Below are 18539 nucleotides of genomic sequence, written 5' to 3' on the forward strand. Positions count from 1 at the left end.
TTTCTTATAAAGCAGATTTTTTTTTAATTTGGAGAATGTTTTATTTGACACAGAGCAATCCCATTATATGTCTGCTGACAGTGATTTTCAGTTCTCTTTGTAATAAAGGATTGGAATGATTTACTTATAATGTGGTTATTTTATAGCTCCTTTGAATCTAGGAAACAAAATAAAACAAGGACTTTTTCCTTGTTGTTTGTTTCCAGTTTTACTTAGAAAAATGTAAAAACAATCTACATTCAAGGAATTAATTGATGTAGTGTTCCCACAAATGATATTATTAGCAAGTGATACTTTGAATTAAAAGAAGATCCTGGAAATGCAGTGTTACAGCAAGTCATTAATATTTTTAATACAGAGTACAAATTGTAGTGTAATTAACTCTTGGATTAATAGTATCCAACTTGTCCAACCCATTTTACAGTTGTTTCTAGAGGAAGCTCTTTTTATAAATGAATTTGGTGGAGGTAGTAGTTGCTTGTTGTTGTTGTCTTGGAAGATGATAATTAGCTCAGTTGCAGGAATGTTACATTAAACATTTTCATTAAGTAATGGAAATCAACCTATTAATTGAATGTGAGTGTTTGTGTATCATTTCTCATTTAACCAAAACAGTCTTTGCTAGTTCTGAGTGAAGGCATATATGACTTTCTTGGTGATATGTTTAATTTTGAATAAATGAATTGATACCTTTGAATTTGATTTGAACAAAGATGTAAACTGAAAAAATGACAAACATACCTATCTCTACTATATTTTCCTCTTTTCAAAAATTAACATTTTTATTTGTGATTAGAAAGAACCACATGATATACTTAATAAAGTATGGACTTGGATGTATCTGGAGTAACAGTTGTGATTTAGAAGTCAGTTATCAAAGTTTTTTTCCTCTTAAATACAAGCTAGAGATCTGCTTTTTCAGTATTTTTACTGAAGAAAAAGAATTCTACCAGAATTTTAGTTAGCTTAGTGTTAATTAGTTTAGATAAAATGTTTATATTCTAGAGTATGAGGCATCTTAAAAATACATGAATGTAAAGCACTACAGCTAACCTTTATGCAAGAAAAAACGGTAGAATAGACTTATTTGCATATGGAATTACAGTTTTCTGTCTGAACTTATTCTTGCTGGTATTTAAAAATCATTTCTGGTTTTTGGTGAATAATTCTTAATTCAAGGATCATCATTAGTGAGATCTTGGGGGCAGTGTCTCTTCAAAAGCTTTTTTTTTTTTTTTTGCCAGGGATTGAAGTGCTAAAATATGATGAAATGCCTGAATAAGATCATGGTGGATTGTATCATATCAATATCCTGGTATTATACTCTACTTTTACAGAATCTTACTGTTGGGGGAAACTAGACAAAGTATATAAGGGCTCTCTCTGTAGTATTTCCTATAACTGCATGTGAATCTATAATTTCCTTTAAACAAGCAGCAATATGATGAAAGACCAGATTTATTTTCCCACCTGAAGAAACCATAAAAAGCAGATGAGGGCTTCCCTGGTGGCACAGTGGTTGAGAGTCCGCCTGCTGATGCAGGGGACATGGGTTCGTGCCCCGGTCTGGGAAGATCCCACATGCCGCGGAGCGCCTAGGCCCGTGAGCCATGGCCGCTGAGCCTGTGCTCTGCAACGGGAGAGGCCACAACAGTGAGAGGCCCGCGTACCGCAAAAAAAAAAAAAAAAAAAAACAAAGAAATAGCTGTTGACTCTTTCACCAGTGTTCAAATAAGCCTAACATCTTTTGGGCTCTTGAAGACAACATATTCCTCATTTACAAATTTTACTTAAGCCCATTTATGCTATTCTTACAGATACCTTGAATGGAGACCCTATAACAAAATGCTCTAGAATTTGCCCAAATTGCAAAATACAGGCAGTCACATTAGTGCCCCAAAGACCTTCACTGTAGAGGCTTTAGCAACCTCTTTCTACACCTCCTGAAGTCTCTAGGCTACCCATTATGGCCATAAATTGTAAGCGTTTGATGCAAGAAACTGCTCTCCTTGATCCCATGCTATACACCATTAGCAGTAATTGCTGGTTACATACTGATTTTCCTGGAAATTAGAGGCTTTTATAGGCACTGAGCCCATGATGCTCCCTCCTTAGCTGCCTATTATGCCTTGGGTCATGGAAGTGGTACCCTGTAAACTCAGTACCTCATCAAGGCCTCCTTGCCAAAACAAAAGTAAACCTGAGCTCTCTGGCATACCCCACCTATAGGAGGGGTTGGTCTCTCTTGTCCTCAGTCCTTTGCCAGATGCCATAATGCTGGAGGATGTCACCCCTCTACTGGACCCTTTAGATACTTGGGGAGCCCCTTGGGATCAACTGAGTGAATACTAAAGGGAATTTGTACAGTGTTGGATGGCATCACAGTTGATGGAGCACATGGGAAAGTTGTTGCTGTTAATTCCTTAAGCAGGATGTTCCTGATCAAGGACAGGATCCAGGGGTCAGCACTACTGGCCAAACTTCACGTAATTATCTTAGCACTAGATGCTCTGGCCAACAGTTAGTTCTCTCCACATTTTTACTGACTTGGGCCACGGCCAGTAGTTTGGCTGTCTGGTCTTGCCAGTGGCAGCAATAACTCCTTACCCAAGGTTGCCCCTTTGGGTAGAAAGACTTCTGGGAATCTCTTGCCTCACAAGACACCTAATATTAACCAAACATTTCTCTGCACATGCTAAAGCCACAATACAAGGCCTCACTAAGACATTCCTTATTCCTTCTGGAGTTCCATACATTATCCATAGTGACCAAGGCACTCATTTCACTTCTCAAAATACACAATGCTGAGCTGCTGAACAAGGCATTCGGTGGAACTCTCCCCTTCTTTACTAGTCTCAAGCTACCAACCTCATATAGTGCCAAAATGGCTTAATTAAACAAGTTCACATTCAATTAAGTAAAATGTCATCAGTTAAACATCAGTAGTGAATTGTAATAAAATGCCCAACTCCGCTTTTGATATTTGATTGTTAACAGCTTTGAAGCCCCAGCACTTCTTTCCCCTTCTGTCCCACATCTGGGGAAATTGATAAGAAAGCTCAGGTACTCTCTTCTTTAATGCCAGCAGAAAGTTCAAACCGTGTAAGCCACAGCTTCTCACATACAGGAACCCTCACCCCAGTCCTTTTCCCTAACTACAATAAAAACAGAGCCAATCTCCTTTCTCTGCTCTCAAGCCATTTTGGACCTCCTTGGGAGCCTTCCCTGTAAAAAGCCTTCCCTTCCCCAAAAAGCCTCATCATGAAAGCCTTTACATACCCTCCAGGTGCATGGGTGGTATCATCAGGGTCAACATCTGAACCAAATTTTGGATAGGAGGTCCATTCGTCTCTGTAGGGTGAGCACAGTGGTAGAGAAAGGATATTTTTTTTCAACAAATGGTGCTGGAACAATTGGATATGCATACGCAAAAACCCAAAAAACAAAACTTTTTTCCCACTTGTTTTTATTGTGGTAAGATACACGACATAAAATTTATCTTGACCATTTTTAAGTATACATTTTAATTTAATTAAATTTTAAACTATGAATCTTCTAGAAAATGGTAAAAAATCTTTGTGAACATGTTAGGCAAATGTTTGTTAATTACACACCAAAAGCATGATCCATAAAAGAAAAAAATGATAAATCCGACTTCATCAAAATTAAAAGTTCTGCTCTTTGAAAGCCACTGATAAGAGGACTTGTATCCGGAATAGGTAAAGGACTCTCAATGCTCAATAATAAGAAAACAATCTAATTAAAACATGGGCAAAAATTTGAATAGACACTTCACCAAAGTAGACATATAGATGACAATAAGCACATGAAAAAATGTTCAACATCATTAGTCATGAGGGATATTACCACAATGAGATCCCACTACCCCACTAGAATGGCTAAAATTAAAAACTGAACCCACCAAGTGTTGCTGAGGATGTGGAGGAACTAGAACTCTCTTATACACTGCTGGTGAGGATGTAAAATAGTACAACCACTTTGGAAAATAGTTTGGCAGTTTTCTTAGAAAGTTAAACACTTACCTACTATATAATCCAGCCAGTAGCTATTTATCCAAGAGGAAAGAAAGTGTATGTCTATACAAAGACTTGTATTTGCTACATACATAGCAGCTTTGTTTGTAATAGCTAAAAACTGGAAATACTCCATATGTACATCAGCAAGTTGATGGATAAACAAACTGTGGTATATCCTTACATGGAATAGTATTTAGCAATTAACTTATTACATGCAACAATGTGGACAAATCTCAAAATAATTTTGCTGAATGAAAGAGGGTAAACAAAAAAAAAGAGCATGTACTTACGATTCCACTTACATAAAACTAGAAAATTCAAACTAATCCATAGTAACAGAAAGCTGATCAGTAGTTGCCTGGGGATTTTGAGGGGGGGATGTTAAGAGGGAAGGGTAGGAGGGGGGATTACAAAGGGGCATGAGGAAACTTTTGGGTCTTATGGATATATTCACTATCCTGATTGTGGTGATAGTTTCATGGGCATGTACACATATCAAAACATATCAAATTGTACATTTTAAATATATGTAGTTTATTGTATATTATACCTTAGTGAAGTTGTTAAATGAAATAATAGTTTTTTCACTTAAAAAATATGTAAAAATCATGGACTACTTCAGGTAGTAAAGAAATTTAGAAAAGAAACAGAAACCTTCAGGGCTTATGGGATTTGTTCAAGGTCTTTCCTCAAGCAGAGAATATGAGAACCTATGTCTCAACACCTTTTCTGTAGTCTTCCATGTTCCTTTCCCTCAAACTGGCTATTGTGAATGGTCCTTTTGCTGTAATTGGCACTGACCCTCTTCCCCTCTCATGTTTGAATTCTTAGACTTATTTTCAGTTCTGTTTTATTATCAGTAATCTATTCGTGTCTAAGTCTTTTTCCTTCCTCCCTTTGAAATCTCTGTCAAATGTTTTTTTTTTAATACATTCTCTCTGCCAGCACTGCAGAACGGGCTGTTGTTGTAGAATGGGCCAAGAGCCTCTCATTCTGGGATAAATGTAATATTTTTCTAATTAATCCCTTTTTTCTCATCTAATCCATGTTGTAACTATTCTGAGATTGACATTTTAGGAAATGAATTTTGTACTTCACATTCTTCCCTTGGCCATTTACATATTGAATATTTACTATATGTGTGGAACTGTAAAGGAGAATGGGAAGGAAGTGATTCTTATCTCAAATAATTTTTGAGGAGTTGGAGTTTAAATATAAATGTGATTTCTACCTTCAAGTTACTATTGTTTAGTTGAAGAGACCACATAAACACTTGAGAAGTTTAATAAATAGTAAAATAATAATATTTTTTTTCCATTTTTTTCCCCTCCAGGTACCTGTTGCATGTAAATCTTGTCCCTGTGGTTATGTATTTATTAATAGGAAACTTCTAAAAATAAAACACTCAGAGAAATCATCAACTTTTACAGGTAACCGTGAGAGTTTACCACCTTTTCATCTTTTATGTATCTATTATATAAATTTAAAATTAATTTTTGTGAGTTAAAATTTTTTTTGCTGGTTAAGTTATAATATTAAAGTCTGTTGAAGTACACCTTTGGCTTTTATTGATACAGTATATCAATTTATGATGATTTGTTCTTTATCCAGTTTAAATGTTAACTACTTCACAATACTGATAAACTTTGTAACAAATTTTAGTGAGAATTTTAAATTGAAAATGTTAACTGGAAGAAAGAGAACTTTGGTTTTATTATTAATATAATTTTTTAAAGTACCAGTTATTTTGTTCCATTTACTGATTTAGACTATCTAAAAACTTGCTGATTTTAATTTTGAGTTTATAGCTTTCTCTTTAAAGTTGACAAATCTAGATTTATTCAATAAATGTATTCAGAGAAGGTGGGTTTTCGTTATTCTTTTCTTTTTCTGTGATAAGATCAGATTTCTAACAGTGAACCCCAAATGGGAGTAGATTTATCACAAAATTTATTGTGGCTAACATGTGCCAGGTACTGTGTATCTTGGGCATACAGCAATAAATCTACTCCCAAAACAGGTTCAGTGCTATCACAGTAGAGGAAAATATATATAGGAATATACATATGGAATATATAGGAAAAATAGCAGCTAGTAATATAAGTGCTAGGTAGGAAATTAAAATAAGAAACTGTTTTGGAGGATGACTGGAAGGTGACTTTTGCTTGAGTAGTCAGGGGATGCATCTCTGAGGAAGTAATATTTTAGCTAAGATCTGAATAGATGAAGGGGCTAAACAAAAAAACCAGGGAAAAGCAGAGGGAAAAAGCAAAGGTAAAAGTTCTAAGGCTAGATTTATTCCAGGAGTGCAAAGTTGGTACTATGGGGGAGGAGAAATTTCGCCTCCTTCCCCTCTTTGTTCTTTTGTCTGGCAATTAAAATGATATAAGGCAGATTAATGGGAGAAAATCAAGTTTATTACATGTGCATGGGAATCTACATAAGTATAAAGAATTTCACAGAAGGCAAGGTGAGATATGTATATATTCTGGACTAAGGAGAAGGCGGTAGGGGTCTGAAGCTTCAAGGGGAAGTAAGGTAATTCACAGGAAGATAAAAAGAGTTAATGTTTGGTTAACAAATGCTTGCCCAAAGCTAGTGGGACACAGAGAGGACTTTGATCAAATGTGCATTGCTAGGTTCCTCCCTCTACCACACCTAATACTTAACCATAGTTATCTATGGTGATAGCTTCTTCCTGGGACAGGCTTCATATCTTAAATTCTTTTAGGCAGCTAAGAGGGAAGTTCAAATGTTCTTCCTGAGTCTTTTGTGCTTTGATTGTTTTTAGCTCAAAATAATCCACATGTCAGAGTGGCACACTTGGCCCCATCAGTATAATAGAAGGAAATCTATTAATATCATATGTCATATTAATAAGTATAAGGAAAACATCTCATCAGGTTATCTCTATAGTTGCTGAGAAAGTCTTTGGCAAAATTCAGTACCCATTCATGATAGAGACACTCAAGAAAGTAGGAATTGAAGGATACTTTAACTCGATAAAGTATATATCTTAGTGTTAAAGTTAGTGTTTTACTTAAATGGAAAAACACTACAGACATATCCATTAAGATCAGGAACAAGGCAAGCATCCCCACTGTCTCCACTACTGTTCAGTATTATATTAGAAGTAAATTCGCCAAGGCAGTTAAATAAGAGAAATCAGTAAGAGGCATAAAAGAAGTAAAACAGGGCTTCCCTGGTGGTGCAGTGGTTGGGGGTCCGCCTGCTGATGCAGGGGACGCGGGTTCGTGCCCCGGTCCGGGAAGATCCCACGTGCTGCGGAGCGGCTGTGCCTGTGAGCCATGGCCGCTGAGCCTGCGCGTCCGGAGCCTGTGCTCCGCAACGGAAGAGGCCACAGCAGTGAGAGGCCCGCGTACCGCAAAAAAAAAAAAAAAGGAAGTAAAACAGTAACTATTTGTAGGTCATAGTGTACATGGACCCCAGAGAATCAGTTATAAAACTAACTCAAACAGTGAAAGAATTCACTGAAGGAGCAGGATTTAAAATTAACAAACAAAAATCAGCTTTCATAATGCAGGCATACCTCATTTTATTTTGCTTCGCTTTATAGAGTCTTACAGATAACTGCATTTTTGTAAATTGAAGGTTTGTGGCAACACTGCATCAAACATGTCTTTAGGTGCCATCTTCCCAATAGCATTTGCTTACTTTGTGTCTCTGTGTCACATTTTGGTAATTTTTGCAAAATTAGAAGTGGTGCTTGAAGATGTAATTGAATTGCTGCAATCTCATGATAAAACTTTTTAACAAATGAGGAGTTTCTTTTATGGGTGAGCAGAGAAAGTGGTTTCTTGAGATGGAATCTATTCCTGGTAAAAATGCTGTGAAGATTGTTGAAATGACAACAAATAATTTAGAATATTATATAAACTTAGTTGATAAAGCAGAGGCAGGGTTTGAAAGGATTGAATCCAATTTTGAAAGAAGTTCTACTGTGAGTAAAATGCTGTCAAACAGCGTTGCATGCTACAGAGAAATCGTTCATGAAAGTGTTAGGGGAACCACTGACCGAAACTGCCCGCCCTGGCCAGGCAAGATAGTAGACATTTGCGTGAATTATCTTACAACAGGAGGTCCTGGTAAGGAACGTGGAACTAACAAACTACCACCAACCGGAAGAATTCGGGAAAGGTCTAAAGGAGAGAGGAGACTCCAGTCCATATGTCCTGCCAACCTCCCAGAATCCTTCTCACTGGAATCCATCTTGGCTGAACAATGCACATGCCACCAGGAAGGACCCTGAGTCAGAGTGATTGGCCAGAGACAACTGGGAAACTAACCCCATACCATAAAACCCGAGACTGCAAGCCATGTGGCAGAGCAGTTCTCCTGGGTTCCCTTACCCTGCTGCTCTCCACCTGGGCGCCCCTTCCCAATAAAGTCTCTTGCTTTGTCAGCATGTGTGTCTCCTCGGACAATTCACTTCCAAGTGTTAGACAAGAGCCCACTCTCGGGCCCTGGAAGGAGTTCCCCTTCCTGCAACAAAAGGAAGAGTCAGTTGATGTGGCAAATTTCTTTCCTTTTTGCCTTGTTTTAAGAAATTGCCACAGCCCCCCCAGCCTTCAGCAACCACCACCCTGATCAGTCAGCAGCCATAAACATCAAGGCAAGAGCCTCCACCAGCAAAAAGAGAATGACTGAAGGCTCAGATGATGGGTAGCATTTTCTAGCAATAAAGTATTTTTAAATTAAGGTATGTACATTTTTTATACATAAGGCTATTGCACACTTAATAAACTACAATATAATATAAACATAATTTTATAAACATGCACTGGGCAGCCAGAATATCTGTGTGACTTGCTTTATTGCAATATTCATTATTGCCACCGTCTGGAACCAAACCTGCAATGTTTCCGAGGTATGCCTGTATACTTACAGTAAACAGAAAATAATGTTAGAGAAAAGCCCATTTACAACAGCAAAATGGAAGATTAAATACTTAGGAATAAATTTAATAAGGTGCAAAACCTATACAATGAAACTTTCAAACACCCCTAAAAGATACTAAAGCAGATTTAAACAAATGGCAAAACATGAAGATGTCAGTCCTCCCTAAGTTAATTTATAAAATCAATGCAACCTTAATAAAAAATCTAAGTTATTTTTTTGAGTTAGACAGACTGATTTTAAAGTTCATACGGAAAAACAAACATGCAAAAAATAACCAGGAAAATTGTCAATTGACTTTCAGTAAGGGTCCCAAGGAAATTAAATGGGAAAGAAAATCTTTTCAACAAATAGTGTTAGTACACCCTGCTGGATATCTACATGTGAAAGAATGAAGTTGGGCCTCTATCTCACAGCATACACAAAAATTAATTCAAATTAGATCATAAGCCTAAATGTAAGAGCTAATCAAACTATAAAACTCTTCAAGGAAAACAGCAGTAAGTCCTTGTGACCTTAGGTTAGGCTGTGGTTTCTTAAATATGACACCAAAGCACAAGTGACAAAACAAAAAATAAATTGGACTATATAAAAATTTAAAACTTTTTTTGCTGCAAATGATATCATCAAGAAAGTGAAAAGATGATGCACAGAATGGGAAAAACTATTTGTAGATCACATATCTGAGAAGGACTTGTGTCCAGAATATATAAAGACCTCTTACACCTCAATAGTGAAAAGAGACAGCCAGGACATGGAAGCAACCAAAGTGTCCATTGACAGATGAATGGATAAAGAAGATGTGGCACATATATACAATGGAATATTACTCAGCCATAAAAAGGAACAAAATTGGGTCATTTGAGAGATGTGGATGGATCTAGAGACTCATAAAGAGTGAAGTAAGTCAGAAAGAGAAAAACAAATACCGTATGCTAACACATATATATGGAATCTAAAAAAAAAAAAAAAGGTCATGAAGAACCTAGGGGCAAGACGGGAATAAAGACGCAGACCTAATAGAGAATGGACTTGAGGACACGGGGAGAGGGAAGGGTAAGCTGGGACAAAGTGAGAGAGTGGCATGGACATATATACACTACTAAATGTAAAATAGCTAGTGGGGAGCAGCTGCATAGCCAGAGAGATCAGATCAGTGCTTTGTGACCACCCTAGAGGGGTGGGATAGGGAGGGTGGGAGGGAGGGAGATGCAAGAGGGAAGAGATATGGAGATATATGTATATGTATAACTGATTCACTTTGTTATATAGCAGAAACTAACACACCATTGTAAAGCAATTATACTCCAATAAAGATGTTAAAAAAAATAGTAATAACCTGATTTTAAAAATGGGCATAGGATTTGAATAGCATTTGTCTAGAGAAGATATACAAATGGCCAATAAGTACATGAAAAGATATTCAGCATTGGAGAAATGCAAATCAAAATCATGAGATACTATTTCACACACTGATGGTAATAACAAAAAAAGATGGCAATAATAAAAAAGACAGGAAATAACTATTGTAAAGAAAGTAGAAAATTGAAACGCTTATACACTGCTGATAGGAATGTAAAATGGTGCAGCCACTTTGAAAACAGTCTGCCAGTTTCTCAAATGGTTAAACAGAGTGATCCAATGTGATCCAGCAATTCCACTCTTAGGTATATACTTAAGAGAATTGAAAACCTATGTCTACACAAAAACTTATACATGAATCATGCTTGTACATGCTGTTATTAGCAGCATTATTCATAATAGCTAAAAAATGGAAAGATTCCTGATGTCTATTTGATGATAAACAAATGTGGTATATCCATATAATGAGATATTATTTGGCAATGAAAAGAAAGGAAGTAACATATGTTACAACGTGAATGACTTGAAAATATATTACGTGAAAGAAGCTAGTCACAAAAGATCACATACTGTATGATTCCAACTATAGGAAACATCCACATAGGCAAATTTATAGACAGAAAATAGATTAATAGTTTAGGGCTGGGAAAGGGATAGAGAATGGGGAATAACTTAATGGGTACAGAGTTTCTCTTGTGGGAGGTGGAGCAAGAAATGTTCTAAAATTAGATTCACAGCCCTGGGAATATACTAAAAACCATTGAATTACACTTTATTATTTTTTGTTCCATTTGTTTTTTTCTCAAGCCTTCCCAATAATTCCATGTGATCTGGCCAGCTGTCTTCAGGATTAAATAGTCTTCTTTAAGGTAATTCTTAAATCTTGCCCTAAGTAAACAGCCTCTGAAGTTAGTGCAAAGTCTACTAGGGTTTATTTTTTTTTTCTTCCAGTTTTATTGAGATATAATTTACATACAGCACTGTGTAAGTTTAAGGTGTACAGCAAAATGATTTGACTTTCATACATCATGATATGATTACCTCAATAAGTTTGGTGAACATCCATCATCTCATATAGATACAAAATAAAAGAAAAAGAAAATTCCTTCTGATGAGAATTCTTAAGATTTACTCTCAACAACTTTCATATATAACATACAGCGAGTTAATTATATTTACCATGTTGTACATCACGTCCCTAGTACTTATTTACCTTATAATTGGATATGTGTACTTTTTGTGCACTTCATCCAATTCCCCTTCCCCGCCGCTGCCTCTGGTAACCACAAATCTGATCTCTCTCTCTTTTTTCTTTAATTTACCCCTCAAAGTCTAGAATTCTTTTTTTTTTAATTTTTGGCTGTGTTGGGTCTTAGTTGCGGCACGTAGGGTCTTTGTTGAGGCGTGTGGGATCTTTTTTGTTGTGGCGGGCTCTTCGTTGTGACGCGTGGACTTCTCTCTAGTGTGGCGTGCATGTTTTCTCTCTTTAGTTGTGGCGCGTGGGCTCCAGCGTGCGTGGGCTCTGTAGTTTGCAGCATGTGGGCTCTCTCATTGAGGAATGCGAGCTCAGTAGTTGTGGCCTGTAGGCTTAGTTGCCCCGCAGCATGTGGGATCTTAGTTCCCCGACCAGGGATGGAACGTGTGCCCCCTGTAGTGGAAGCGTGGAGTCGTAACCACTGGACCACCAGGGAATTCCCTGTATTCTCAGTATTAATCTCCTGTCAGATATATGATTTGCAAATATTTTATCCCATTCTGTAGGTTGTCTTTTCACTTTCTTGATAGTGTCCTTTGATGCACAAAGTTCTTAATTTTGATGAAGTCCAATTTATCTAATTTTCATTAATTTTTATTGTTAATTGTGGTAAAATACACAACATATAAAATTTACACAAAATATAAAATTTACCACATTAACCATTTTTTAAAAATATTTATTTATTTATTTTTGCGGTACGCGGGCCTCTCACTGTTGTGGCCTCTCCCGTTGTGGAGCACAGGCTCCAGACGCGCAGGCTCAGCGGCCATGGCTCACGAGCCCAGCCGCTCCGCGGCATGTGGGATCTTCCCGGACCGGGGCACGAACCCATGCCCCCTGCATCGGCAGGCGGACTCTCAACCACTGCGCCACCAGGGAAGCCCTTATTTATTTTTATTTCGGCTGTGCCGGGTCTTAGTTGCGGCATGCTTGCGGGATCTAGTTCCCCGACCAGGGATTGAACCCCGGTCCCCCGCATTGGGAGTGCAGAGTCTTACCCACTGGACCACCAGCAAGTTCCTATCTTAACCATTTTTAAGTGTATAGTTTAGTAGTAGTAAGTATATACACATCTTTGTGCAACTGATCTCTAGAACTATTTTATCTCCCAAATCTAAAACTCTATACCCATTAAAAAACAACTTGCCATTTTCCCCTTCCCCACAGCCTCTGGTAGCCTCTATTTTACTTTGTATCTCTATGAATATGATTACTCTAGGTACCTCATATAAGTGGAATCATACAGTATTTGTCTTTTTGTGATTGGTTTATTTCACTTAGCATAATATCTTCAGGGTTCATTCATTTTGCAGCATGTGTCAGAATTTACTTCCTTTTTTAGGCTGAATAATATTCTACTGTGTATTTACCATATTTTGTTTATCCAGTCATTGTTTGATGGACATTTGGGTTGCTTCTACCTTTTGGCTATTGTGAATAATCCTGCTATGAATTTGGGTTTACAGATAGCTCTCTGAGACTCTGCTTTCAATTCTTTTGGATATATTCCCAGAAGTGGAATTACTGGATCATATGGCAATTCTAGTTTTATTTACTAAAAAAAATTTTTTTTTAATAAATTTATTTTTGGCTGTGTTTGGGTCTTTGTTGCTGCGTGCCGGCTTTCTCTAGTTCAGCGAGTGGGGGCTACTCTTCATTGCGGTGCACAGGCTTCTCATTGCGGTGGCTTCACTTGTTGTGGAGCACAGGCTCTAGGCACGCAGGCTTCAGTAATTGTGGCACGCGGGCTCAGTAGTTGTGGCTCGCGGGCTCTAGAGCACAGGCTCAGTAGTTGTGGCACACGGGCTTAGTTGCTCCACGGCATGTGGGATCTTCCCTGTCCAGGGCTCAAACCTGTGTCCCCTGCATTGGCAGGCAGATTCTTAACCACTGTGCCACCAGGGAAGTCCTGGTAATTCTATTTTTAATTTTTTAAGGAACCAATGTACTGTTTTCCATAGCAGCTGCACCATTTTACATTCCCAACAACAGTACCCAAGGGTTCCAATTTCTCTGCATCTTTGCCAACTCTTGTTATTTTCTGTTGTTTTGTTATTGTTAACAGCCATCCTGATGGGTGTGAGGTTATTTCATTGTGGTTTTGATTTGCATTTCCCTAATGATTAGTGATGTTGAGCATTTTTTCATATGCTTGTTGGCCATGTGTGTATGTTCGTTGGAGAAATATTTATTCAAGTCCTTTGCCATTTTTTAATCAGGTTATTTGTTTTTTGTTGTTATTGAGTTGTAAGAGTTCTTTATATATTCTGGATATTTAACCATTTATTAGATATATGATTTTCTTCCATTATGTAGGTTGCCTTTTCACTCTGTTGATTGTGTCCTTAGCATGGAAGTTTTAAATTTTAATGTAATTCAGTTTACCTACTTTTACTTTAATTGTTGCCAAATTCAATGAAAATTTCCCTAAGGTTTTCTTCTAAGACTGGTTTAGTTTTAGTTTTTACATTTAGGTCTCTGATCCATTTTGAATTAATTTTTGTATATAGTGTGGGTTAGGGTCCAGCTTCATTCTTTTGCATGTGGATGTACAGTTTTCCCAGTACCATTTGTTGAAAAACTGTCCTTTCCCACTGAAAGGTCTTGACATGACCGTGTCAAAAAAATATATATATATATATTTTTTGGCTGCACCACGCAGCATGCAGGATCTTAGTTCCCCACCAGGGATTGAACCTGTGCCCCTTGAAGTGGAAGCACGGAGTCTTAACCACTGGACTGCCTTGTCAGAAAATCAGTTGACCATTTGTGTGAGGGTTTGTTTCTAGACTTCCTATTCCACTGGTCTTGATGTTTGTCCTTACGCCTATACCATAGTTTTAATTACTGTAGCTTTGTACTAAGTTTCAAAGTTCGGAAATGTGAGTCCTCCAGCTTTCTTCTTTTTTAAGATTATTTTGATTATTCAGGGTCCCTTGCAATTCCATATGAAAATGAGTATCTGCTTTTACATTTCTGTGAAAAAGGCTATTGGAATTTTGATAGGGATTGTGTTGAATCTGTAGATTGTTTTGGGTAATACTGACATGTTAACAATGTTAAATCTTCCTATCCGTGAACACAGTTGTCTTTTCATTCTTTAATTTCTTTCAGCAATGTTTTCAGCATATGTCTTTTACCTTCTTTGTTAGATTTATCCCTAAGTGTTTTATTATTTTTGATGCTATTATAAATGGAATTGCTTTCTTAATTTTCTCTTCAGATTATTCATTGCTGGTGTATAAAACAAAACCGATTTTTGTTCTTGGACCCTACAACTTTGCTAAACTTGTTTATTAGCTCTAGTGGCTTTCTTACGGATTCTTTGGAATTTTCTATGTATAGGATCATGTCATTTATGAATAGAGATAGTTTTACCTCTTCCTTTCCAATTTTTACCTCTTTCCAAGTTTTACCTCTTCCTTTCCTTTTCCTTGTTTAATAGCTCTGGCTAAAACTTCTAAGTACAACGTTGAATAGCAGCAGTGAAAGTGAGCATACTTATCTTCTTCCTGATCTTAGGGGGAAAGTTTTTAGTTGTTCATCTGTGAGTATGACGTTAGCTATGGATAAAATAGACCTCTTAATACTAGTGCAGGGACAAATGGGTAGCCATTTGGAAAATGATCTACTTTTATCATGGAATAATGAATGATCTACTTTTAGCATTTTCCAAATGGCTACCCATTTGTCCCTGTAATATTATTTAAAAGTTCACCTTAATCTACTGCTAACATGAACTAATTCCTCTATAATCTTGGTGTAGAAAATAAAGGTATTTAACTCTGACTTAAAATCCAGAAGCATTAAAAGAAAAGTGATAAATTTCACTAAATTAAATTCTTGCATGAAAAGAATCCCATAAAAGAAGTTTGTGGGGAAAAGTATTGACAATCTATGCCACAAAAAAGGATAATTTTTTTTAGATGAGAATACTTCTATAATTCTTTTTTTTTAATTAATTTTTATTGGAGTACAGTTGATTTACAATTGTTAGTTTCTCCTGTACCGCAAAGTGAATCAGCTATACATATACATATATCCACTCTTTTTTAGATTCTTTTCCCATATAGGTCATTATAGAGTATTGAGTAGAGTTCCCAGTGCTATTGTCCTTATTAACAATATTTTTTATGTACAAAGAGGTCTTAAAAATTGAGAGAAAAAGTTATAACAACCAAGTTATAACAACCAGATATAAAAGTGAGAATTAGCCATGAGCAGACAACTCACAAAAAATAAGCCATAAACATGACTCTCAAATATATGAAAAAAAGTTCACATTCACTCATAATTAGAGAAATGCAAATTAAAACAATACCTGTCAATGGCAAAAATTTTAAAATATGACGGTATTCTTTGTTGGTGAAGCTGTGGGGAAACAGGTGCTCTCATACATTGCTGGTGAGAATAAAAATTGTTATAATTGTTGTAATTTTTATAATTCTCCTTCTGAAGGGAGATTTGGCAATACCTAAAAATACTACATAGGTATTTATTTACCCAGCAAGACCATTATTGGGAATCTACCATGAAGATATACCTCCAACAATATGAAAATACATATGCAGCTATTCATTACAGCATTGTATGTAACTACAAAATACTGGACACAATCTAAATGCCTATACATAGGAAAGTAATTAAACTGTTGTGTATCCATACAGTGGAATAATGGAGCTATAAAAAAAGAATGAGGATGATCTCTATCAATGGAGATGTGGATATGGAGTGTTTTCAAGAATATACAGTTAAGTGAAAAAAGTAAAGCACAATAGTACTTATAGCATACGCCTTTTATGTAAGAAAGAAGGAGATATAAGACAATACACATATATCTGTTCATCTGTGCAGAATCAGTACCGGCAGGTTAAACCAGAAAATGAAGTGACTGATAACCTGTAGGGGGTAGGTGGGAAAGGGGTGCAAGGAAATGGAGAGGCGGGAATTCGGTAGTAGGAATGAGGAAGGAGTGACATTGAATAGAATGGGGAAGAAAAGAACTAACCCAAGTAATTTTGAAAAATATCATCTTGACTGGATACTGTAATGTTAAAGACATAAAAGAACTGTGCATTAATGCTGTAATCTAGTCAGTAAATGTATTTCTAACAGGGGTATAGATTAGCAATTCTATCTATGCTTTATGTGTGTACTAACTGAACAAATAAATATGTTTTTAGATAATAAGAACTGGGTTTCTCATAAGGAGAGGAGGAGGCTAAAATGAACTCTGTTGGGTTGGATTGGAATCTGTGATATCACTATATGTGTGGGTTAGTATGCATACATATATTTCCTAACTCTGTCCACTGTGAGGAACTAGAAGTGATGACACCTCAGCAGTAATGAACAAACTTAGCATCCAATTTTTTATTTCTAAGTATGATTCTCCAATAAAAGGAACCAGGGCTCCTTAGAGAAGTGGTCGACTGCAGGACTTAGACGGGGTAAAGGTCCCTGGAAAATCTTTAGGTGTGCCAGATAATAACAAAGCGCTTTAAAAAAAAAAAAGAAAAGGGGGAATATTGTTGAAGGAACATGGGAGCCAACCTGAAGGAGTTCCTAATGGCCAAAGCTGGAACAATTTGAGCAAAAGGAATAATGATATCATTGAATTAATAAAGTAAATATCCATGAGTCCATACTGATATAAATTTAAAAATGGGGGGGAAAGGGACAGTTCTTCCTTTATAGTAGAATTTCAATTAATAACTGTGGAAGAATTGCAGGAAGTAGAAAGCCAGCATTAGCTAAACAGTAATTATTGTTGCAGACAAGATGCACTGATGGACAGTAAAATTAGTGAGTTAAAATAAAAGTTTTGTATAGAATCTAAGTATAGTAGTTTATACAGATTCGGTTTTCTTTGATGATTGAGTTTTTATTGTTTATTTTCTCTACAGAAGTGAACAATACCATGTCTTTGAAAGATTTACGAATTTTTTTTTATATGAATTTAAACTAGGACGTAGTGCAGCCACGGCAAGTAGAAACATCAATTCTGTCTTTGGAGAAGGCTCTGTTAGTGAAAGGACTATCCGATGGTGGTTTGAAAAATTTCATTCTGGGGATCTGAGTCTGAAAAATGAGCCTCGAGGGAGACCCAAATCTGTTTTAAATGAAGATCAGTTGAGAGCCATGGTGGAAGCTAACCCCAAAACAGCAATTCGAGGTCTTGCAGCAGACTTAGGAGTTTCTGCTACAACAATTTCTCGACACCTGGCTGCAATAGGAAAGGTGAAAAAATTGGACAAGTGGGTAGGTACCACACCAGTTAATGGACGATCATAAACTCAGATGGTTAGAGGTATGCTCATCTCTTTACATTTGAAAGAACAGAGACATATTTTGGAGAGGATCATAAGCTCTGATAAAAAATGAAATTGAAAGTGGTTGGGACAATGGTTGGATTTTGATGAAGTTCCCGAACATGTGTTCAATCACTGCAACCAAAAAAGGTTCTGGTAATGGTATGGTGGTCTACAAAGAGTGTTTCATTACCGCTTTTTTAACCCAGGTATAACTAACAGTAGCATCTTCACTGTCAAAAAGTTGAAATTATATATCAAAAAAGGTGATCTAAAAGCACTCTGTATTGGTTAGCAGACATGGACCTATACTGTTGCACGACAACATTTGACCACAGAAATCACAAACCATCATAGAGAAGTTAACTGAACTGAACTAAGAAAATATCCCACATTCATCATATTCACCTGACTGTTTTTCAACCAATTACCACCTTTTCTGTCATTTGGAACTCTTTTCTGAGAAACAAAACTTTCTCCAATTGAGAAGCAGTAATTGGAGGATTTGAATAAACATTAACAATGCTAAATTTTATAAATATGGTACATACCATTTAATATTTGGGGAATGCAGTTAATGCTAACAGTGCATACTTTGGTTGAATAAAGCTTTTCTTTTTCTCCAAAATATTTAACATTTTAATTTGACCCATA

At 36.6% G+C, this 18539-nt stretch overlaps 1 protein-coding gene across 1 annotated transcript in view; it reads left to right on the plus strand.

The window, feature by feature from the left end:
* Positions 1-18225, plus strand: part of LOC307178434 (uncharacterized protein) — a gene marked incomplete at its 5' end in the record, with an annotated part of 39169 nt that extends 20944 nt beyond the window's left edge. Inside the window, 2 exons of the mRNA XM_079906628.1 lie at positions 5371-5467; positions 17481-18225. Coding sequence (XP_079762754.1) covers positions 5371-5467; positions 17481-17542 — 159 coding nt within the window. The 3' untranslated portion in view covers positions 17543-18225. The remainder of the gene's footprint in view (positions 1-5370; positions 5468-17480) is intronic.
* Between the last annotated feature and the right edge of the window lie 314 nt (positions 18226-18539).

The sequence above is a fragment of the Stenella coeruleoalba genome (assembly GCF_951394435.1).
Source record: "Stenella coeruleoalba genome assembly, chromosome: 20".
NCBI lineage: Eukaryota > Metazoa > Chordata > Mammalia > Artiodactyla > Delphinidae > Stenella > Stenella coeruleoalba.